The 24,272-nt window shown below is 38.8% G+C and overlaps 1 protein-coding gene across 6 annotated transcripts in view; it reads right to left on the bottom strand.

The window, feature by feature from the left end:
- Mtm1 (myotubularin 1) overlaps window positions 1-24,272 on the bottom strand; it is a 138,404-nt gene that overhangs the window by 20,402 nt on the left and 93,730 nt on the right. For 3 of the 6 annotated variants that reach the window (XM_028856586.2, XM_037199281.1, XM_028856587.2), the window contains 7 exons: window positions 22,769-22,852; window positions 20,247-20,396; window positions 17,077-17,265; window positions 11,521-11,706; window positions 5,823-6,029; window positions 3,190-3,282; window positions 2,391-2,504 (listed from right to left, as the gene is read on the bottom strand). In XM_028856586.2, coding sequence (XP_028712419.1) covers window positions 2,391-2,504; window positions 3,190-3,282; window positions 5,823-6,029; window positions 11,521-11,706; window positions 17,077-17,265; window positions 20,247-20,396; window positions 22,769-22,852 — 1,023 coding nt within the window. Of the gene's footprint in view, window positions 1-2,390; window positions 2,505-3,189; window positions 3,283-5,822; window positions 6,030-11,520; window positions 11,707-17,076; window positions 17,266-20,246; window positions 20,397-21,155; window positions 21,211-22,768; window positions 22,853-24,272 lie in introns of all 6 variants that reach the window. The other 3 variants (XM_028856592.2, XM_028856589.2, XM_028856590.2) reach the window with 3 other exon arrangements.

The following is a 24,272-nucleotide window of genomic DNA, read 5'->3' as shown; positions in this document are numbered from 1 at the left end:
TCAATTGGACTAGAATGCCTCGTTAGATCTAAGGATCCCCCTATCTCTACATGCACAGTGCTGGATTACTTAAATGCCCCCTTTGCTTAGGGTTTTATGTGGATTCTGGGCATTGAACTAAGGTCCTCACACTTGCAAGGTAAACACTTTACTAACGGAACTAACTTCACAGCCCATGAAGTAGATCATTCTTTTTTTTTTTTTTTCAAAGATTTATTTATTATGTATGCAGTGTTCTGTCTGCAGGCCAAAAGAGGGCGCCAGATCTCATTACAGATGGTTGTGAGCCACCATGTGGTTGCTGGGAATTGAACTCAGGACCTTTGGAAGATCAGCCAGTGCTCTTAACCTCTGAGCCATCTCTCCAGTCCGAAGTAGATCATTCCTGATGCTGTGTTGTCCGAGAGGATCTTTGTTCTCCTTTCATGCATAGATGGTAGTTTGGTAGCTGTAGAAAGCTGGCTTGAAGTGCTTTCCTTAAAAGTCATCTGTGCAATACTGTCACTGAAGAATTCCAAGTCGTTTTGATTTCTGTTTCTTTGCAAAGAGAGCATGAATATCTTATACCCCAAATTCTTGGGACCAGAAGTGCTTTGGCTTCAGAATTTTTGTTCTGATTTTGGAATAGTTGCATATACATAATGAGATATGCTAGGGATAGAATCCAATCAAAACATAAAATTCAATTATGTTTCATATATGCCTTATATACATATCCTGAATTTAATTTTATGTTATACATTGATATGACTGCATTTTTGTATTTATTTTGTTTGGATACAGGGTCTTATATGTAGGCCAGCCTATCCTGGAACTCAGTATATAACTCAACTGGCCTGAAACTTGTGATACCCCTGTCTTAACCTCCCAACTTCTGGGATTATGGGCTTGAGCTACCATGCCTAGCTCCCCCAATTCCAATTCTTTTAAAAATATAACCTAGAAGTGAAATTTCTGGGTTGTATGTTAATCCTACATTTCCCTTTTTAAGATGCACTGTTTCCCACTCACTTAAAAGTTTATGAGACTTCTATATCTCCCAGAGAGATATAGACTAAGTACCTGGTTCTAGAATACTTGGAGTGAATCATGATTGTTATCCTTTCCTCAGAGGGAACCTCTGCCAGGGTCCTTACCTCCATAGAGGGATGGAGGAAAGAATGGGTAGCTTATTCTAAACATTTCTTTATGTTACTCTCTCTTCCCACTTTGTCCCAGAAAACACACTGGTAGGGTTCAATCCTGGCCAGCTAGGTGTTCTGCAATGCAGAGTGAGCTGGTGCTTGGCTACTCTGCTATACCATTTAGATTTGGATTTCTCAAGCTACAATATTTGTTACTTATCTATTGGTTTTTCACCTAATTTTTTTTGTGAGTTTCTCCTTTTTCCTATTTTTATTTATTTATTTATTTATTTATTTTTTGGTTTTTCGAGACAGGGTTTCTCTGTGTAGCTTTGCGCCTTTCCTGGAACTCACTTGGTAGTCCAGGCTGGCCCTGAACTCACAGAGATCCACCTGCCTCTGCCTCCCGAGTGCTGGGATTAAAGGGTGCGCCACCACCGCCCGGCCATTTTTCCTATTTTTATAGGTTCATGCCCTTCCACTTTTTAATTGGATTTATGATCTACTTCCATGAGCTGGAATCCATAACTGAAATTTTTAATGAGTCCAAGAACCTAAGTCTACACAGGTCACGGGGCCAGGGGAAAACCTACTACTAATAGTCTCTTAAATAGCAATAAAATGATGTCTAATGACATACTGCTATATCTAAAGATCAGTGCACACTTAGTACACACCAGAGAAGCTGCTTCTTTGCAGTGGATGTTAATTAATGCAGAGACCCATAACTGGACAAGGTGTATAGAGTGAGAGACTTTCGAGTATTCAGCCCCAAATTGGATGTCTTTATCAAATCCCCCGACTTCAAGTTCAGGAATCTATGTGGAAGAGGAGGCAGAACGACTCTAAGAACCAGAGTTGGTGAGTGACTTCTGGGAAACAGCAAATTCCAGATACAGGAGCACAGATGCACATAAGAACTCAGAGACTGTGACATCATGGACAACTGCACAACCTCAAGCCAGACAAAATTACAGAAAGGAGAAGAAGTGGACACCAAGTCCCACCCCTCATCAAGAAGCTATGTAAAAAGGATAGCTGTTGGGAAAGGGAAAATCAGTTTTCATCAATGGAGTGTGACCCTACTCCAGGGCAAGCCCTGTGTTTTTAGTGGCCTTTTTCTCTCTTCCTCTCTCCCTCCCTACTTCCCTCCCTCCCTTACTCCTTCCTCCCTCCCTTCCTCATTTTTAAAAGAGAAAGACTATCAAGTGAGATGGATAAGGGGAGGGAGTAAGAACTGGAAGGATCTGGGGAGGATTTTCTCACCTGTCTTTCTCGAGCCGATTCACAATTAAATAAGAAAGTACCAAATCGACAGCTATACAGATGATCCAAGATCGTAATCAAAAAGCGTTCATTGAACTCAAAAGCTGTGGGGAACTAGATAAAAACAAACAAGCAAGCATACATGAAAAATCGTGTCTGTTCTCTAAAGGAAGAAGAGCATGGTTTCCACTAGACCAGAGTGTCAAAGTAAGAAATTATGGTGTATTATTGTTCACTTTGAATTAAAAGAAACACACAAATACATATACACACTGTGGCAAGAGAAGATGCATAGATGCATGGTAAGAGGGTAGGAGCGACTAAATGCTATCACACTGTAGAACTCTGGGAAGGCCTCACATACTCCATAGTTTTTTCCTTCCTTTCTTTTTTCTTTTCGTTTTTTTTGCACTTCATATAAGACTGACATACTTTAATATGTACCAAGTCAAGGATGAAAAAGGAAAAGGTGGTCAAAAGTATACTTTTTTAAGTATAATGAGTTAGCAGGCATACTTACACAGAAATGCCAAGACACTGTCATCCTGCTGGCCTTCCATCAGAACAGGTAATCCAGTTAAAAATTTAATTTTGTAAACTTTATATGGAGTATTATAGATATACATAATAGTAGTAATTAAAATAATGAATTCCTATGTCCCTCTTGCTGGGATTCAATCATTATTCACTCATACCTGTTTCATCTTTATTTCTGCCCTGCATTATTTTGTAGGCAAACTTCAGATGTTATAAGATACTATTTAAACATTGAGTGTATATTCATCCCACCCATTCTTACCTGTTTTGACATCTGCCACACACAGTCAATAAACTGGAGAAAGATAGGAGATCGGTCAGCATCAGCATGATTTTTATCACCATGACCTATTCTCTGAAATGAATTAATGAAAATGATTTAATTCATGGGTACAAAACAGAGAAAGCATATAACTTACAAAATGTCATATACAAGGACATACACCCACACAGCCATGTGCATTTACACACATATTAACACACACACTGCAAATCCACATAAAACAACAAAAAATGAGCAAAGCACCATCAACCTATGTAACTGTTACAATTATTTCACATGACTACAATGTTATACAGGTCACAGAGAGCTACAGATAGAGGTGACTGGAGTATCCTGCATGGTTTATTCTAACTTCCCTAGGTTTCTTGGGGAAGAAGAAGCCTGGATGTTTCAAGGCTTGAAATCATGCCCAAAGTATAGTTATTATTATTAAAATGCCTTCCTCTGCTAGAGCCCAAACAAAACTCTCACAATGTCTTTATTAAATAGTGACTACTTCTATGTGAAAATGTTACTCATACCATTTGTGAAATTTGGATGAAGGATAAAAGCTGATCAAACAGTATTTTTATTAGCATTATATATATATATATATATATAATTCATATATATATATATATATAATTATATATATATGAGAATCACCATAGATCCAGATAAAAGAGAGATGGCCCAAGAGTTAAGAGCACTTGCTGCTCTTGTAGACCACTTAGGTTCAATTCCCAGCACTTGACCTGCAGTATGGCGGTAATGAGACCTCTGCAAGTGGCACATTAAGCTGCGTGGTGGATTTAGTCTTTGCTAGTACAAAACAAAAAAAGAGGTTTCTGGGCTACATGCTGCTTGGATAAAAGCATAGACCCACGATAGCTCCCAGAGCAGGTGGTAAACGTACCAACACCATGTTGGGAAGCTGAGGTGGGCGGAGTCAGCAGCCACAGTGCCATTTCAGTCTTAGAATGCTGCAGTTTAAAGCAATAGGCTCAAGGTAATATAAAAAATAAGCCATGTAAAGATGGCTACCACACAGAGAATCTGGATTATGTTTTCTTTGATATTTGTAACTGAAGAAAAACATTTGATTGCAAAAGCTGTTGAGTTATGCCAAAATGTGTATTTTAAAGGTACCTTGACTTCAAAATTTGGATGTAAGGATATGTTGCTAACATAGGCCTGACCCTCATTGGGTAGCCTCAACTGAATGAAACACACTGGGTAGACTTTGCTGGAACTCACTGGAAAGCCGAGGCCTAGCCCTCACTGGGTAGTCTTGGCGGGAACTCACTAGGTAGTCTAGGCCTGGAAATCTCTGGGTAGCCTTCATTGAAACATACTGAGTAGCCTAGGCCTGGAACATACTGGGTAGACTTGGCTGGAACTCAATAGGTAGCCTTGGCTGGATCTCACTGGGCAGCCTTGGCTGGATCTCACTAGATAGCCTAGGCCTGTAACTCACTGAATAGCCTAGGCTTGGAACTCACTGGGTAGCCAAGGCCTAGAATTCACTTGGTAGTCTTTGCTGGAACTCACTGGTAGCCTAGTCCTGGAACTGACTATGTAGCCTAGGCCTGGAACTTACTAGGTAGCTTTGGCTGGAACTAACTTTGTAGCCTTTGCTGGAACTCATTGGGTAGCCTCTGTTGAAACTCATTGGGTAGCCTAGGCCTGAAACTCAGTAGGTAGCCTAGCCCTGGAAATCACTGGATAGACTAGGCCTGGAACTCACGTGTAGCCTTGTTGGAACTCACTGGGCAGGCTAGGCCTAGAAATCACTGGGTAGCCTCAGCTGGAACTCACTGGGTAGTCTAGGCCTAAAAATCATTAGGTAACCTTGGTTGGAACTCACTGGGTAGCCTCAGGTGAAACTCATTGGTTAGCCTAGGCCAGGAATTCACTAGGTAGGCTCAGCTGGAATTCTCTAGATAGTATAGGTTTGGAACTCACTGGGTAGCTTTGGCTGGAACTCACTGGGTAGCCTATGCTAGAACTCAGCCTAGAACTGCCAGCCTAGGCCTGGCAGTCACTAATAGCTTAGGCCTGTCCCTTACTGGGTAGTCTCAGCTTGAATTCACTGGGTAGCCTTGGTTGGAACTCACTGGATAGCCTTGGCTGGAACTGACTGAGTAGTCTAGGCATGGAAATCACTGGTAAGCCTTGGTTGGAAGTCACTGGGTAGGTTTGGCTGGAAATCACACCAACCTTCCTGTCTCAGCCTCCCAAGTCTCAATTTATACATTTCTTTTCAGACTTTATTACATTACTTTTGAATCTAACTAGAAATAGTAAAGACGTGTGAACCCTAAAAAGACTTCCATTATCCCAAGTTCTTACAGACTTTTCAAATTGTAAAGCGATCTTCGTTTACATTCTTCAGATTTTTTTCTTTGTTTGAGACAATGCCCATGTAACCCTGGCTATTCTAGAACTTGCCATGCAGATCAGGCTGGCCTAGAAAACTTTGAGATCTACCAGCCTCCTCAGTGCTGGGATTAAAGCAAGTGCCACTTTTCTTTGCAACTCCTCAGACTTTCATGTCAAAATTGAATAAACTACAGAAACCAGTTTCTTAAAATCCCAGCTGATTTTAAAGGACAGCTTTAGTGTTTACTTACAGATGCAAATTTATGTCCAAAACTTATCCACTCTTTTTGTACCAATATTTCAAAGCCTTCAATACTCCTGTAGAAACTGTCCAGCATCAGCATGGCCAGGGATGTCAGCTGAGCAGTCCTGTCCCATCCGTCACTGCAGTGCACAAGCACTGAGCTCTTCCCTGAAGAAACTTTGTCTGCAACTTGAATGGCTCCTGTCAGAACAAGCTGGCAGAGAAAAACATGCAAGTCAGCAGCAGGGAGAAGCCAGAAACACTGATAGCACTCTAATGTCAAAGTGCCATCCATCTTCACTCTAGCCTAAGTCCTGCTTTCAAATGTCAATGCACATCACAAACCAGAACATCAGGAACATCAGTATCCTGGGAAGCTCTCTTTGTAGAGATCACATTCAAATGCTCTGAGATTTTTTTTTTCAGTGTTTCAGTCCTTTGCATGAACAAGTGATATCCCATTGTATGAATAGTTATTTATCCATTCTTCAGATGATAGAAATTTGGTAGTTTTTAGCATTTGTATACTAGAAACAAGGCTACTGTGGACTTTTGCATTCTTAGTTTTTGATAGGACATACCATTTCTTTCTTAGGTAAACATCTATAAGTGCAACGACAGGGCCATATGGCACATATATGCTCATGGTAAAATTGTGTGCTTATTTAAAGAAACAAATTTTAAGGAAAATAGTTATACCACCTCACATTCCTTCCAGTATTGTTTGAGGGTTGTAACTTCCAAAGTGCTTAACAGTTACTTTGAGTTGATTTTAAAAACATATTATTGTGTGCATATTTGTGTATGACTTCATTCATGTATATGTAGGTAAGCATGCCATAGTGCATGTGTGGAGGTCAAAGGACAATTTTATGTAGAGTCTGTTATCTTCTTCAACCTATGTATGTGTTCTGGGGACTGAACTCTGATCACCAGGCTTGAATGGCACATATTTATCTGCTGAGCCATCTTGTTGGCCCTTGAGATGATTTTCTAAGGTTTATTCCATGGAGCACCTCAAATTCTAACACTAATTCAAAGAAACTGAAAAAAATTCACTGATATGTATTTAGGGAAAAGCTAGATTATGTGAACCATCTGACAAATAGAATATATGAAAGCTTATTATTTTCACATGAAGTCATGAGAGACAAGTGAGCAAGAAAAAAGTTAGGGGACCAAAGGATGGCAGATCATCAAAAGCACCTGTGCAGAACTCAGTGCTCCTGAAATGACTCCTGCAATTGTTTTTGCAGTTTTAACCTGAGGCACTTGTGCTGAAAGTGCTATTGAGAAACAGTGCTAACATTCTAGATTACTAGAGCCCAACTTAATGAAGTTGGGGTTCCAGCACACTGTAAAGGGCAGCTCTCCCTCAAGATGTAGTAGGAAGGTTTCTCCAGTCCCATGGCCCACTTATAAAATAATCACTCAGATGCTTATATTAATTATAACTGCTTGGCCCTTAGCTCAGGCTTATTATTAACTAGCTCTTACACTTAAATTAACCCATAATTCTTATCTATGTTTAGTCATCTGGCTTGTTACCTTTTCTCAGTTCTGCCTTGACATCTTGCTTCTTGTGTGTCTGGCTGGTGACTCCTGACTCAGCCCTTCTTCCTCTTCCCAGAATTCTCCTTGTCTGCTTGCCACACCTATGCTTCCTGCCTGGCTACTGGCCAATTAGCATTTTATTTGTCAACCAATCAAAGCAACACATATTCACAGCATACAGAATGACATAGTACAGTATCAAGATGTGTCTCTCATTTAGAATAAAAAGGCAATTATTTTAGAAAATTCTAGATGTTTTCTAATTATTAATCTCCACAGTCATTCTGACTTGGGGCAACTATAATTATCTAATAAAACAAAATCTGGTTTTCAAAACTAAATTGCTGTAAACAAATAATTCGGCATTCTTGTGACAGAGAAAGCAGCAGGTTCTAGCCAGTGGCTCTTGCTAATGAAGACAAGTGATAGTACCAAAAAATTCATTAAGCAGCCACAAGACGCTGAGATGAAACAAGCATAGATTTCCCTCAGCACTTAGAAATACAGCCCAAGTGTCTCACCTAGTCTGCAAGATCCAAGTTCAACACTACCTGCTCTACTGCCCTAAGCTGCTAGGATTTAACTGATGTGTGAGAAACTGAGGTGGATCCTGTTACTTGTGAATATGTGGGTTCCTCAGTGTTCTCACAACTAGAAAAAGAACAGTCACAATTTCTTTCATTAGTTTTGAATCTCCCTCACTAGGGACAAAATTATGAAGTCTGGTGGGGATCTTCTACATTTTCTACATTCCTTAAGTCCTAACTTCTATACATCATCTTTTTCACACAGCCTTGCCTCATGATTTCCCCAGGTACCCGAGACAATGAACCAGTTGTATTTTCAACCAGTTTTTCTTTCTTCTTTCTGCTGTAAGATAGGGGCTTTTCTCCACCTCCCTAAGGTCTCTAATACATGTCTGCATGCATACCTTTATTTTCTCTCCCTCTCGACCTTCCTCCCCCTCTCCTCCCTCCTGCCTTCCTCTATTTGTCTAAAAAAGAAAAAAGAAAATATTTCAACTTTGCTGAAAGAACAAAGAAAGCAAAAGTTGGGAAACATCTTTCTAAATTGTGCTGGATTCTTTAATTGGACTTTTGAGCACTTCTTCATATTATTAGCAACCATAATACATGATTTACTTCATGACTACACAGCATTTCATTATATAGATAGAACTCTTCTTCTATGGTCAGATTATTTCCAATGGTTTTCCACTAATATAAAAATTACCATATACTAAACTTCCAAACTGTGTTTCTTTCCTTAATAAAACATCCAAGTTCTCTGTCTGAAAACAGGTTGAAGCATCCCAAGACTTGAAAGCCTTTCTTATAATCACTAACTCTCCATTTCTTTCTCTTTTATCTAGCTTTTTTTGGCTGGCATACGTGCATGTGTGCTGTGTGCCGTGAGTGTGTGTGTGTGTGTGTGTGTGTGTGTGTGTGTGTGTGTGTGTGTGTGTTCAGGTGTATGTATAGGCCAAGGTTGACATTAGGGATCTTCCTCAATTCCTCTTTATTTATTCATTGAGGCAGGGACTTTCAATCTATCCCAGAGTTTATCAATATGGCTAGTCTGGCTAGCCAGCCTGTTCTGAAAAGTTCCTTTTTCACCTTTCAGAGAACTAGAGTTACAGGCAGGTAGGTTGCCACACCAACTTGGCATTTATGTGGTCCTGAGGATCAAAATTCCAGTCCTCACACTTGAGTGTCAAGTACTCTAGGCACTTATATATCTCCCCAGCCCTTATCTAGCTCTACAAAGGTATAATTTATGATATTGCCAACTACCCATAGATGTCTACCCTCTTGGGTTCTTTCTAGACATTCCAACATCTTTGGAGGTCTTGATGTCTCTCTTTAGGGATGATTTCACTGAATCCCGATTTTCTTCTGTGTTGATTTCAAACCTGACTAGGGCTCCATTCCAAGTCTTCTGATCTTCTTCTCATCTGAAGCATCTCTCAGGATACTCGATAAAGGGCTCAGCCGAAGTTTAGTGCTCAACCACTGACTCACAAGCTCACATGTCAGTTCCAAGTCTCTATCTTGAGTTCTACTTTACATGAGAACTTGCTTGACACATCACACCAGAGGATGGACTACCACTACCTCCAAAGCATAGTGTTTCTGTTAAGTCTAGTCAGAACTGCCCTTCAACTGAAAATGGAAATATAGTTTTCTCAAGCAAGTGGGTGCACCCTCCTTGTGGCAGTCTTCATTTCCAAAGCTCTTACATCAAGATAGTCACAACACACCACAGGCTCTGCATAAGAAGCAACTTGTATCTTATCTTTTAGTAGCCTCTGCAACCTTGTATTGACACTACTATTCTGAATCTTCTTTTTCTAACTTCACATTCTTTTCTCTTGTATCAATTGCATAATCAACCCCAAGAACAGTTCCCTACATTACCAAACTGTTACTTAAACCCTGAGATCTCTTGCCAGCATTTGATAGTCAAGGCCTTGGCTGCCTGGCTTCTCCCAGATCCCTTGCTAGACCAATCTCACTTAAAATGTTTCTTAGTTTTATAAACTTCATTATTTATTGCAAATAAATTAAAACATGCCATTCTTGTCAACCTGAATTCACCTACAACAGTTTCTGAGTGCTCACCTCAGCTGTCACATTTAAAATGGATTCCCCATCCCTCTGCTTTCTTGAAGGAGTAGGTCAAGCCTATTTTTTTCAGTTGACTTTGTTGAAACACAGTATCTTAGAATATGATGTTTCCTTTTACACCTAAGTTCTTTGACCATCTAGCTACATTCTTAAGGGCCCTTTTCTCCTTCACAAGTTCTACCATGATGATTTGCATTAAAACTGTGCTATTTAAAAATGTATTTTAAAGTTTAGCAATACAGGAAAGCTGTGATGGTACTGCAGCTGGTTCCCAGATATCTAACCAAGTTTCCCTTCTTAACTTCATTGCAAGGGATATTTGCCACAACTAAGAAACCTATATTGACATATCACTACTTACTAAAAAATTTATCTTTAAGTTTATTGCTTTAAAAGTTCATGCTTTATTCATATTTCCTTAGGGTTTTTAAAAATATTTATTTACTTTATGTGTGGGTATTTTGTTTGCATGTATATCTTTGTATTGTGTGTTTACCTGTGCATGCAGAGGCCAGAAGAGTTGTGAGCCACCATATGGGTGACTCTCTGGAAGGGCAGCTGTGCTCTTAATTGCTGAACCATCTCTCCAACCACACATTTCCTTAGTTCCTAACCTAATGCCCCTTTTCTTTTTTAGAGTCCCATTCAGGATACTCCACTATAGTTAGAGGCCACAATTAATTGTTTTGTAATTCATTTTCTGATGATAAATTAAGAGAAATAAAAATTAGACAGGAAAAATAAAAAATACAATTCCTGTCAAGTTGGAAAGCATAATTTTGCCAGAGAACAATATATCTTAATAATTTACCTGCTTAAAATATGCTTTCAGTTGGTTTGTTTATAAAACTATACAGTTTCCAAAAGTGCTAGTCTACTAACATAGTTCCTAATACTTGTACTTTGAAAGAGAGTTTTATGCTTCTATCAGGACAAACAATTGAATGTAATCAAAATGCAAAACCTATTCTTTAAAATTAGTCATTAGCCAGGTGGTGGTGGCACACACCTTAACCCCAGCACTCAGGAGGCAAATGCAGGTAGATTTCTGTGAGTTCAAGGCCAGCCTGGCCTACAGAGTGAGTTCCAGGACAGCCAAAGCTATACAGAGAAACCCTGTCTTGAACCGCTTGCCTCAAAATAAACCCAATAAAATAAGTCATTAATAAATTGTTAAAATAAAAGCAACAACAAAAAGGCACCTCTGTCTAGATCTATGAGTGATATACCCAATAACAGTTGGATAATAAATTGGCTATTCCCAAACAAACCTACATGAGACTATTTACTACTGACAAGACTAGAAGAGAAAGCTCTACAGTCTCTAAACATAAGACATATGATGTTGTGAAATCTTCAATTTAGCAATTTAGCAAATTATAAAGAAACATCAAGCTGCCAAATGTAGAATCTTCTACTATAGTTTCTTTTTCTATATGTAATTTTAAATATTAAAGGAACAATTTCATCTTCTTCAAAATAAGTATTCTTTTATACCTGCAAATATTTTTAGAGTATACTTGCCTTGATATGTTCTAACCAATGAGTAGCCTCCAAACTGGACAACCAATGAGATTCTTCAATGTTGGGATAAACAATGTCTTTCACTTTTTTTAAAGATTCACGCATAACATGAATATTATGAATGTCTAAGAAACAAAGTTCGGCGTTATGATATGCATCATCACTTTCATATCCTCCTCCTGTTGCCTAAGAAACAACAAGTTTACAATCAGTTAGGTTTTCTATTTTATCAGTACCTTAGCCAAAATACCTCATAGGCTATTTAAAAATTTCAACCCAAGCCCTTCTAATTTAAATAGTTAATGTGATTTCTGACTTCCTATGCAACACAAAGCCTCAACAACCTGAGTCATACTTTGAGCTAGAGAAAAATGCTGGCAATTTCCTGGGGTGTGGGGTGGGGTGGGGACAACTGAATTCATCAGACAGTATTCCCTTCAAAATGTTCTGTAATTACTGGCTCTTCTAGATCTGGAAAAGTAAGAACAGGTTCTGAAAAGTCCTCCTCCTCCATCAATTTTGTGGCTATTATTGTACTGTTTGGGGAAGGGGTAGTCACATTGATGCAGCAGCAGGCAACTCCAACATGGTAAGCATTCTCACAGGCTATAATGTGTTAGGTGAAAACAGCTTTTGTAGCTAGACAAAGGTCAACAGCTCAGCTTCAGCCTCTCCTTACCACATGATCTGGTGCCAAACACTAACCTTAAAGCACCAGTGTCCCATCCTGTAACACACGGTTTACTCATTAGGTATAACAGGATAAAAAGAGCCAGAATCCTTTACAATGGCTAACAGCAGTCACCTTCTGATGAGTCTCTATGATGCTGTGCTTTGTCATTTTACCTCTTACAGGAATGCTACAAGACAGATGTTAGTATCCACAATTTGCACATTGGAAAGTAGAAACTAAGAGGCTTACCCATTCCAAAGTCATGCAAGTATTAAATAGAATTTAAGTCTGCTTTGATTTCAGCATATAAACCTTTTCTACTGTATCCACAACCATTTTTCCACTATACAAACAGCAAGGACAGAGCTGCATGCAGTGTTTCCACAAGATTCTAAGAGGGACAAGATTGCCACCACCTACTGTATGAAGCACAAAGTTTTGTTGCTGTTGTCTTTGTGGTGCTACATATTGAACGCAAGGCCTTATACATGCTAGGCAATTGGTCTACTATGAAGTACTTAATAATATTCAGTTGTTAAGGTGGACTTTAGTTAACCACCACAACACTGTGAAAAGTATCCATTTCTACAATGATAAAAAGAAACATTATGAATTTGTTTAGGAACATGGCTGTACTTTGCTTAAAGGTTTTTGAAATGTCACAAGATAGGTAAATTTGGGCCCTTTAAGAAAAAGTGAAACAGTTCTGAGATTTTTAAGAGGTACTAACTTTAGACTGCCTGTAGGAGGAGCACAGGGAGGTGCCCACATGGGACTGAAGAGGAAAGTGTCATGCAAATGTGTCATCCACACAATAGCCCTCTTTTTCTTCATATCAGTGTTAGGAAGATAAGCCTGCATGGCCAGAGTTGGAACAGCAAAGCAAGCTGGGGGGCCCTGATGCCCTAGGGTTACTTATAGAGATTTCTTGCAGTAAAAGTAAGGATATCACCCGAACTTCACACCTGAAAATCTGTGTCAGGCCAAAGGCCTCAGTCTCCAAACACTCTAGAGGAGAAAACATTTAGGCATGAATACTTTTTTCAAGCTTCATTTACAGAGCATCACCAGTAAGTTAATGGGAAATGATCCCTTTGTTTTGTTGTTGTTGTTGTTGTTTCTGGTTTTTTGAGACAGGGTTTCTCTGTATAGCCTTAGCTATTTTGGAACTCACTCTACAGATCAGGCTGGCCTTGAACTCAGAGATCTGCCCGTCTCTGCTTCCCGAGTGCTGAGATTAAAGGCATGTGCCACCACTACCTGACTGATTTTTTTTAAGACAGCATCTCACTTTGTATGTACCACAAGTCTACCTAGAACTGACTATCTAGCATAGGCTGGTCTAAAACTCATGGCAATCCTCCTGCTTCAGCATTCCAAGTGCTGAGATAATAGATGTGAGCCACCACACATATTTTCTATTTTTAGTCATTGTTTTGTTTTTAATATGAGTGTCAGATCTCCTGGAACTGGAGTTGCAGGCTGTTGTGGCTGCTGGGACTCTAACTTAGTTTCTCTGGAAAAGCAGTAAGTGCTCCTAACCACTAAGCCATCTCTCCATCCCCTACTTGCCATTTAAAAAGAGATTTTTGCTAATAAATCAGCATACAAATGTATCGCCTTCCCCTCTTCCTGGCTGTCTACACTTGTGGAAGAAGGCCAGAACTACTGGCATCTGCCTGGTAGTCTCTTATGTAAACTGCAGGCACAGACCTGACAAGTAAGAGTTCGGTTATTTTAGCTAGCTCTGCAAGCATATATATAATGCAATGACATATCCATCCTCCCATAGACAGAGGGGCTGCTCCTCTGCATGTGTGGCTATTACATAATTATGGGGATTTTCAGAGATGCTTGACACTAGAGTTCCTTTCATAAGTAACTGAGCATGACATGTAAAAATAAAAGCAAAAGGAAAAATACATGTTTTAGTCATTGCCAAAGTTTCTGGCAAAACCAGACATTAACACAGCCCTACTTTAATTCAGCACAGTGCTCTGCCCCAAAATAGAAGCAGTGTGGTGCTAGATCTTACCAACCCTGGGTTTTGTTTAAATGAAAATGATGTGATATTGCTGATTACATCTAAATATGCGCAAGAGAGGAAAAATTATTAGGGGTCAAGAGAACAGAAGTCAGCAAGGGTAAAAATCAATTAGTCAAGCACAGACTGAGTTCCCCAAAGTTCAAATTCTCCATCTCTGGTTACCTTTGAAGTCTTCCCTTTGGTTTTTCTTTCTTCAACAAAAGTGAACAACCTAAATTACCTAGAATGTTATAAAGAGCCAAGGGCCTGTTGCTATGGATATAGACAAGTAATGGAGAGACAGAGCCTAGAGGAGAGGTTTTAAGAATGACCCAGAGTGTTTTAAGGCTTAGGTGTTCTGGGTTTTTTTCCCTTAATATTTTCCCTCTTTTCATTCCTAAAAGGACTAGAAACAAAGGCTTATTTTTCCCAACATTAAAAAGGCATTCAAGAATTCTGTTGCTATAATGAGCTTTAGAGTTTAATTAATTATAATTCAGGCATTCATTTTATATACTTTAATATTTTAAAATATTCTTTCTAAATACTTTATTTTAATGTTACATCATATCTATTTCACACTAAATAAGTACATGGAATTATTGTATTTTATACATGTGTTCACCCTGAGTTATATATGAAGGATAATTCAAGAAGATATTTAGATTTAATTTCCTAAATCCTTTACTTATAATTCCTAATTGACTTACCAATTCAACTTCATGACTATTTTACACAGAAGTTTGAAATTATTTCTACATAAACTCCAACTGTGTTAACAAATATTTCATCTAAAGCAAACATAAGGCCAGGGCAGGCAGCCCAGGATTAAACATGTAGGACAACTGAGCCACATACAAAGGGTGAAGAGCAGAGCCCACACACATTCACAGTCTAACACACCCTAGGGCAGACAGGCTTCACATGCATTCCATTTTGGAAATTGCTGGATCTATCTGGGCTGCTCAAGGACTTGCTTTACTTTCTTATGATGGGTTCTGAATAATTGAAGATGTCAGATAAATGACCTTGGGATGAGCAAAGCATTAAAGATGAAATTTAAGTCTACAGCTAAGAATAATAAATCTGAAAGACAGAATTTGGGAGTGAGCAACTTGGGGCAGGCTTACAACACAGGTAAAGATAGGAGAATCAAAAACATAAAACCAGAACTCAGGCAAGGTAGTTTAATCTCAATACTTGAGAGGCTGAGGCTGGAGGACTGCCATAAATTCCAAGCCAGCCTAGACTAAACAGTGAGACACTGTCTAAACCAAACTGTAGTAGAATATTATTTTAAAGTGTGTTACTTTTGTTTATGTTGCATTTGTTTAATTCTGTGAAGTTGTGTTATTGTGACTGTCTAAAACACCTGACTGGTCTAATAAAGACCTGAATGGCCAATAGCGAGGCAGGAGAAAGGATAGGTGGGACTGGCAGGCAGAGAGAAAATATATAGAAGGAGAAATCTGGGAGGAGAAGAGAATAGAGATGTAGGAGTGAAGAAAGAAGGATCTAGAGAAGAAGGTGGGCTCCAGGGACCAGCCACCCAGCTACACAGTAAGCCACAGAGTAAGAGTAAGATTTACAAAAATAAGTGAATGGGAAAAGTGCAGAGGTAAAAGGTAGTAGGGACAATTTAAGATAAGGAAAGCTAGCTAGAAACTAAGACAAGCTAAGGCCTGGCATTCATAACTAAGAATAAGCCTCCATGTGTGATTTGTTTGGTTGCTGGGTGGCAAGGCTCCTCAAAAGACCAAAGACCAACCAATACCACCAACCAACGAACCAAACAAAAACACAAATAAGCCATTGCAAGGCAAAAAACTCCTTTCCCCCAAACCCTAAAAGCAAGGTAGGACTGTCAATCTTAGGTTACTTATAAAGGGCAAATAAGCTTTTTACAGCCGCTTCTGGGGGCAACACCATACAGTCACTGATGTTTGCAGTGATGACCCTATTCCACTTGAAGTATATTTCACATATTCTGTTTCAAAAGGCAAAAAGCCAATTGATATTTGCTTTTTAAAAAAAGAAAAATTCAATTTCTGTTTGTGATTAAAAAATTCATACAGGGACCTACTCATTTCTTCAACTATCTTATATAAATGACAATTTATGGGTATAGATGGTATACATGAGGAAATCTTCAGGTAAAAGTATAAATTTCAGATTTTAATACTAGCAGCTTCCTACAATTCCTGAAGATAACCCACCAGTTCACACAATGAGAGTAATCAGAGCCACAAGGGATCCAAAGACTATCTTTTGCGAAAGGGTCTAGACAAAGCCCTCTTTCATTATAGTTCTAGACATGCCATTTAATGAAGTCTTGCTTTGGCTTGTATTAGCTTGTTTATTTTGTGTTTTTGTTTAGCTGTTTGCTTGTTTTAGACAGAGTCTTACCGTTTAGTCTTGGCTGGCTTCGAAATCATGGCAATCCTCCAGCCTCAGCCTCTCAAGTACTAAGATTATAGGCTTAAACTACCTTGGATTCTCCTGCCTATGTCTCCATGGTGCTTGGATTATGGCTGTTACCACTGTATATGACTAGGCTTAATGTTCTTAGTATTTCTTTTGTTATTGTTCACTCATTCACTTCTTTGGAGATAGGGTCTAATGTAAGTCAAGTTTGCCTAAAACTCATCATGTGGCTGAGGATGATCTTGAACTCATGTTCCTCCTGCCTCCACCTTCCCCATGCTAGAATTACAGGTATGCTCCCAGTGAGAGCCTGGCTTAAAAAATAATTACATAAAAATTCAAAATAAATTCACATATTGATATACTATGGAAAAACCATTCATGGAAAACACTGCAGTTCATGCTAAGTTAGGTTTCCATTGACTACACTCACCTTGTTGGCCACTGCATTTACACTGGGTCGTGCATCATAAATCGTGAGCTTAGAAATTTGTCTGTTAGTTTCCCTGATCACATCCAGATATTTCTCGTCATCTTTGTTTCTTTTACCACTCATACCGACAAGAGGCTGACTGCATCGCATAATTACCATCTTGTTTTCTGGATGAATCCATGACAGTACCTACGGTTAGTTCAGAAAGTTTAATCTAGCAAGTCTCCAGAAATCATTAAAACAGACAATCATGACAAAGTGAATCAGTGCTGAAAAAAAATTACTTGCTTACTAGTAATTTTTACTGTGTGTAGCACCAGAACACACACATTTAACACAACTGCTCAGATACAATCAGAACAGTCAGGTTTACCAGCCTTTCTTTTAAGATTGACACTATAAATTGATGCTTATAACAACAAAACTGAATTATTGAAAGAATGTAGAACGTGTTTGCTGTTACTAGAATTTGGTAGCTTGAACTGAACATGTTATTATATGAAAACAACTTGAACAATAAGAGATGGGCAAAAACAATCATTGCACTGCCCATGGTGGTAACTTATATCTACCAGTTCTTTCCCAACAGTCACAATTCTAGAATACAACATAAGAGGAAGAAAATACTAGGGAAGCAAAGAAAGATTTGGGTGGCCAAGAGAGCTACCACTATCCACTTTGAAGTCTAGATCCCCAAGGCCTAAAAGGGCATATGTGGCCCACCCTCAGTGTCAGTCTTCAACTGACTGGCAAGCCTGGCCCATGTGATGCTGGGCTTCTCAGCTCAAAGCACATGAAAAGCTGTGCACATAAACAGTAGTTGATAACATCCCAAAAAGTACTGAGCTATATACTGCTGGTGTTAGCATTTAGGCATCTGTACTGGCTGCTCTTAGGGTCTGACAGGATATATCCTCAGCTGCAGCCACTAAGAGCACCCCTTGTATGCATTTGCTATGTTTCCTTATTAAAGGGGGGCCTTGCCCACCTCCAGTCTCTTTCTCTTCCTTCACTTTCATCCCCAAGGACCCATCTGTGAACCGTTCTTCTCTTCCCTCCCCTCAATAAACCTCCCATGTGGGCCTGTTGTATGATGTGACTCCTTCCCACCATTTTAAAAATACAACAGCAGGTACTTCTGAAAATGTGGGAGAAGCTAAGTTTTTATTTTCCTTAGCCAAGTTGGATAACTGTAGTGGCCAGCAGTATTTAACTGATACTTCAAAATGGCTCCAGTGCTCCCAGTATAAAGTAATGATAACTATTGGAGGTGATGGATATGCTAGTATTGCACATCTAGATACTAATATATGAACTGGTCATGAAAAGTTAAGGTTAAGATATATTGCTAGGGAAGAAAAGTAGTCTGAGATCCAAATTAAAGGATAATTCAGTGCTGGTTCTCAATAGGTGGCAGGCTGGTTTTGCTTATCAGTGTTTTCTAAATATCTCAAATGAGTACATATCACTTATCCATTAACAGCTTCCATAAAATTAAGACAATCCTATTTGTTTGAGAAAAGGAATATGCATCTGTTAACAAAAACATAATGCAAGTGCATGAGTTCTCTAACCAGTGGTATTTTATTATAATGTGTACCTGATTTGTATTTAAATGAGATATTTCTCACAAACTATTTTTGTATTTTTATGTTTATTTTTAAAGGACTACATAATACTTATGTTTTTCCATAACTGGCATATCCATTTTCTGGACATATGTTCTGAGACCTATTGTCAACAGTAACACAATCAGAAGGTATGTTAGGAACAGTATATGATCAGGCTTATAATACATAATAGATCATTATAAAAATAAATATGACAGCTTAGCCTTAAAATTTTTTTAAAAAAAACAAGTTGGTAACCTCACAAACAGAAAAACAATAACATGCTAATTTTTCCCCTACACTCATGAAGAGCAACAGGAACTATAGGAACATGGTAGTAAACTGAGGTCAATGGCTTAGTCACAACTGTCTCATTTCTTCTCCTGTCCCATATGCCACAAAACATACATACATACATACATACATACACACACACACACACACAACACACACACAGTATTGTACAAAGCAGATGTTCAATGAAGACTGAGTAGATAGTGGACCAAACCCATACATACCACACTAGTGCAGTTCTCCCTTTCTGGTATAGGCAAGGCACATATGAAAAGACAAGTGTCTTGTGTCATAGTAGTACAGTCTGCTGCTCTAATACAGAAAAGCATGTCCAAGTGCAAGATAAGACCTATCTTCTAACTCTAGCTTCACATTCTACTAAAGAACATACTTTCAAGTACAATTTTATCAGGAGGATATGAACAGACACTAATCAGAGAAGCAAGTGAATTTAGCTGACAATATATGAAGTTTTCCCAAAAAATATCCTTTTAAGGACAAGAATGTCTACACATAGAAGTCAAAGACAAGGTGACATTAAATCTTAATTTCTTCAACCATTTTTTTAAAATCTACTAATTTCATACAAAACCCAATGTACTTATTATGACAGCTCTTGAAAATTAACAGGGGAAGAAAAAACAATCTCTAAATTTTTAGGCAAAAAAATTTATGTACCTAGTAGAAAGTATGACATGTCCATAAATATTTAAGGACTGCAAAAGAACTTTGTGAGCTAGGCTCAGTAACATGGTAGCATAATGTCTGGAATAATCTGTACTTGACTCCAGTTCATTAAGGGGATTGAGGCACCCTGCAAACAGGATGCAGATAAGCACATCCTAGGGTCAGCATAAAAGCCTGCACTAACACAACACGTTCTAATAGTCGAGTCCCTTCTTTGCAGCACAGTTTCACTAACATTTAGCAATTGCCTGCATCTTGTCAGGTATCATGCCATAATGAAGACAATAACCAATAGCCTGTCCTTTCTTTCCTACATCATTGAGTTGAGTTGTGCCACTCTCACTGGTACTCTCATTTAGAACTCCTTCCCTGCCTTCCTTCTGCAGCCTGGATTCAGAGCTCCTAGAAGGCAGGTGTTCATTCTTTTCCCATTTCACACAGTGCTACACTTGCAGTAGGCCCTTTGGTAATTACTCATCAGAATGAAACTCTAGAAAAAGAATGCTCCTCTGAATTATATGACTGCAGTTCTTATGAAAGAAAAGGCATTCTCTGGGAGAAATGTGACATGGTACTCACAGGAATCCGATTTCGGGATCTAAAAGTTGCAACTCTCCTGAGGTCATCATCTGAGGTCTGATAAGGAACCACCAAAAGAGCAGGGTATGTGTCACAGAGTTCATAGCATTTATTAATAAAAGTTATCCTCCAGTGGTGATTGGGTAGGCCCTGCAGGACAAAATGAAATGTAAGTCGGCATGAAATGACTTCATCTCTGCAATATCTGGGTTCTTTCTTCCTTCTAACATTATGTGCCCATCTCTCTTTAACCACAGAGTGATTGGCAGCCTACTTATTTACAATAAGGATGTCAAATCAATGATATAGACAACATGAGCACATGGACAAAACACTGGTGGTTTCCAGAACTAAACTATCTCTTGTAACTGTAGGTTCTATGGAATTTGAGATCTTCCTTTATTTCATGTAGACATATTCTATACTCTTTGTGCAATACAGATAAACCTAAATTCATTTCCTAGCCATGCACCCCTCCCCCTCCATTCCAAATCAAAGTGCCATGGGCAGTGTTAATCTTTGTCTCCTTAAGGGTAGCAACTTCCTCTCCCTGCTCCAAATAAGAGAGAGAGTGATGCAGTGTGCTCCCAAAGTGAAAAGAGGGTAAGCCCATGAGAAAAAGCACTGGGGGGAGGGAAAGGAAACCCCTCTGGGGAGGCTCATTTCGCCACCTCCAACAAGTTGTTTAAATCAAGAGACTAGATACCCAGGATCATTCTGTAACTTGTGTGGAGTGAAGTCATTTTAAGCAGACTGCTAGTATGATAGGGAGACACAGAAGCCACCCCCACATCCACTATGGACAATAACCAGAGGTGGTGGAATATTCTCTCCCCATACTCACAAATGCACAAATACACACATGAACGTGAGCTAGGTGGGTGTTTGCTTTGGGGACAGACATTGTACCTGTTCTTTAGGTCTGGCCCTATGTACCACGACCAAACAGATGTTGAGTCTGATGCTGAGTCCAATTAGAAAGTTTTAAGTCCCATCAGAAAGTTACAAGAAAAAAAAGATTGAATATAATGGCAGTCTATAACAAAATACGTTCAGAAGTTCATCTATGCATGCAATTCTTTAAAAAAAAAAACAGGAAATGTTTTGTTTCAAGCTAGAAGTTCAAACTAAAGAAAAGTCTTACTTTTGTCAACTAATGATAAATAAGGTAAAATACTTTCATACACAAAGTGAGAGAGGTTTGTTCCTAAATTGTAAACAAAATTCTAATGGTCTTTCTTCCATCTCAGTTGTCAGTATAGAACAGAGGACATTAAAATGAAAGGTATACACCCTTTGAGAAATCAGTAGTCTAAAGTTGATTCACAGGAACCCTCTTAATTGTGTTCTAGAGCAAAACCTCCCTTCATCTACCCCAGGTATAAAATCTGCTTATGAGTATGCAAACCACTGATCAAAACTGAAAATGGAAATCAAGCAGGGTCACAGTGATGAAGTGGTAGCTAGGAAGTTCTTCACAAGCTTAGGGTTCTGGAATAGTACTTTGTGTTCATACAAATCAACTGGCTCTAATTTGATTCTTGAAAGCTCATTTCATAACATTTCCAAATTATATTAGGTACCACAGAATTGGTTATATTAGAGGTCAAACTGTAGCTTTGTTACATAATATGCTTGTTTGTGACATTCTTCATAAAAGTTCTTATATTTTCCTATGTGTAGGGTGTGTGTGACATGTTCGAGCACATGATGCACATGCATACACAAGTGTTGATATTTGTAAGTACACATATGAAAGCCAAATGCTGATGTCAGCTCTCTTCCTGTATTGTTCTATACCTTATCATTAGAAACAAGGATCTCATTGAACTTGGAGCTCCATGATTGGCTAGACTGGCTGGCCAGAGAGCCTCTGGGATCTTCCTGTATCTCCTCCAGTGCTGGGATTACAGGTCTAGGCTGCCACATTTGACTTTTTACATGGGTTCTGTGAATGCAAGCTCAGGTCCTCAAGCTGCAAACACTTTACTTATTGAGTCATTTTCCTACCCCAAACCTCATGCTCTTATAACAAATGAATATTACACATAGATGACATTTATATAAGAGCATAATTAAGCTGTTTGTGGATACTATACATTAATTATAAGAATACATTCTAACTAAAGAATTCTAACTCATTTGAATCTGTAATTCAGAACATATATAAATTAAATAAAAAGATCAGCAATATTTAAGATCACACACACACACACATACACACACACACACACAAAGTAATGTACAGAGGTTTGACTTTTCTAGACCCTAAGTATTTGATTTATTTCATAAACACCACAAAATGGATGTTCCTCATCTAAGAACTTGAATATGGCTACAGAATGAGCTTGCTAGTTACAAAAGGAAAATAATGAACAATATTATATAAAATGTAGATGATACCTCAGTTGTGGACACATATTAGGTAAGGCTGTTATTTATTCTGAGATGATCAACAACAGAATGTCCCTATGCATGTCTGCAAATCAACACACAGCAGACAACATAATATATTGACTTACCTGCCTTCTGTATTCTTCAACTGGATTATAAACAGTCCATCCATCCACATTAAACTTCTCTTCATTTAAAAATGCAAATAATGGCTAGAAAGGGCCAGAAACAAAAGAATTTCAAGTTCAGTGTGAAGCAATAGTTTATTAATAGTTTGTTTTTCATAAAATAAATTTCACAGATTTGCTAACCATGAAATTTCAACCAAACTTGAGACTTACAACAAAGAAACAACTAGAAAATTCAGATCAGCCTTACACTAACTTACATTTTTCAGGAATAATTACTTTTGAAACCTCAATGTTCTATGGCTACAAATGCCACCTGTTTTTTAATGATGTTTTACACACACACACACACACACACACACACACACACACACACACACACACCACGTTTCCATACTAAAAAGCATCTATGAATATTAAATACTATTATCAACTGATCAGTTAAAAGCCACTACAAATAAAAGAAAAAATTCAGGAATAATTATTAAACAGTGCACCTGTCTCTTGAGAGTATCATGACATGTTTATCTATTTAAAGGGAGACAGAACATTAGGAAACATTTAATTAACTGCTCTCTATGAATTCTGAATCAATGTTCTGGCCTCTGAAGTGACAGGACTCTGACCTCTCAAGGCACTATTGATGAATTTCCCAGCTTCACATACCATCTGTCCCCCAGTGAACATTCCAGCCTTGTTCTGGAAGTGGCTATCTATGTGTCAACTCCACAACCTCCAGGCACCTCAAAGGTATGGAGTAGGAGTAGGGGTGACTCTAAGGCTAATACCACAAACCAAACCCCTGGCTCTACCTCAACAGTCCAGTTCTTCCCAGTCTCTTCAGTTTAGCCAATGAGAACCCCATCTTCCTAGGTTATTGAGCCAAGTACTGTACTACCAGTCTTGTCATCACCTGCCTACCTCTCTGATCTCTCACTTGACTTATCACAGTAACTCTGAATTATTACCATTTTCAACTGTATGTCTCTAAGATCAGAGCAACAATTCTATAACATTAAGTTAGACCAAGTTATTCCCCTGCCAAAATCATCCCATGGCTTCCTGTGGTGATATTGTGTCCCCCAATATATTGTGCACCCTGATAAACTTATCTGGGGTCAGAGAACAGAACAGCCACTAGATAGACATAGAGGCCAGAAAATAGTGGCACTCACACCTTTAATCCAATCATTTGGGAGGCTGAGTTTAAAGCCACACTTAAACAGCCAGGCATGTGGATCTCTGTGAGTTCAGGACAACACTTAGAACAGAGCCAGTCGTGGTGGTACACAACTTTAATCCCAGCACTAGTTAACCATAAAGGTCTGGAGGTCTATATAGACAGACAGGAAGTGACAGAGCTGGGATGGAAGAGGAAGTGATGTAGCTGGGAGGAGAGAAAATGAGTTGGTAGAACAGAAAGGCATATAGGCGTGGCTATATAGGAAGTAAGTCTCTTTGGAAGCTGCAGAGTTGGTGAGGTGAGGTTGACAGTGGCTTGTCC

Source organism: Peromyscus leucopus, chromosome X, assembly GCF_004664715.2.
Source record: "Peromyscus leucopus breed LL Stock chromosome X, UCI_PerLeu_2.1, whole genome shotgun sequence".
Classification (NCBI taxonomy): domain Eukaryota; kingdom Metazoa; phylum Chordata; class Mammalia; order Rodentia; family Cricetidae; genus Peromyscus; species Peromyscus leucopus.
The sequence above is the reverse complement of the archived record's forward strand: the minus strand, read 5'-3'. Positions and strand labels throughout refer to the sequence as shown.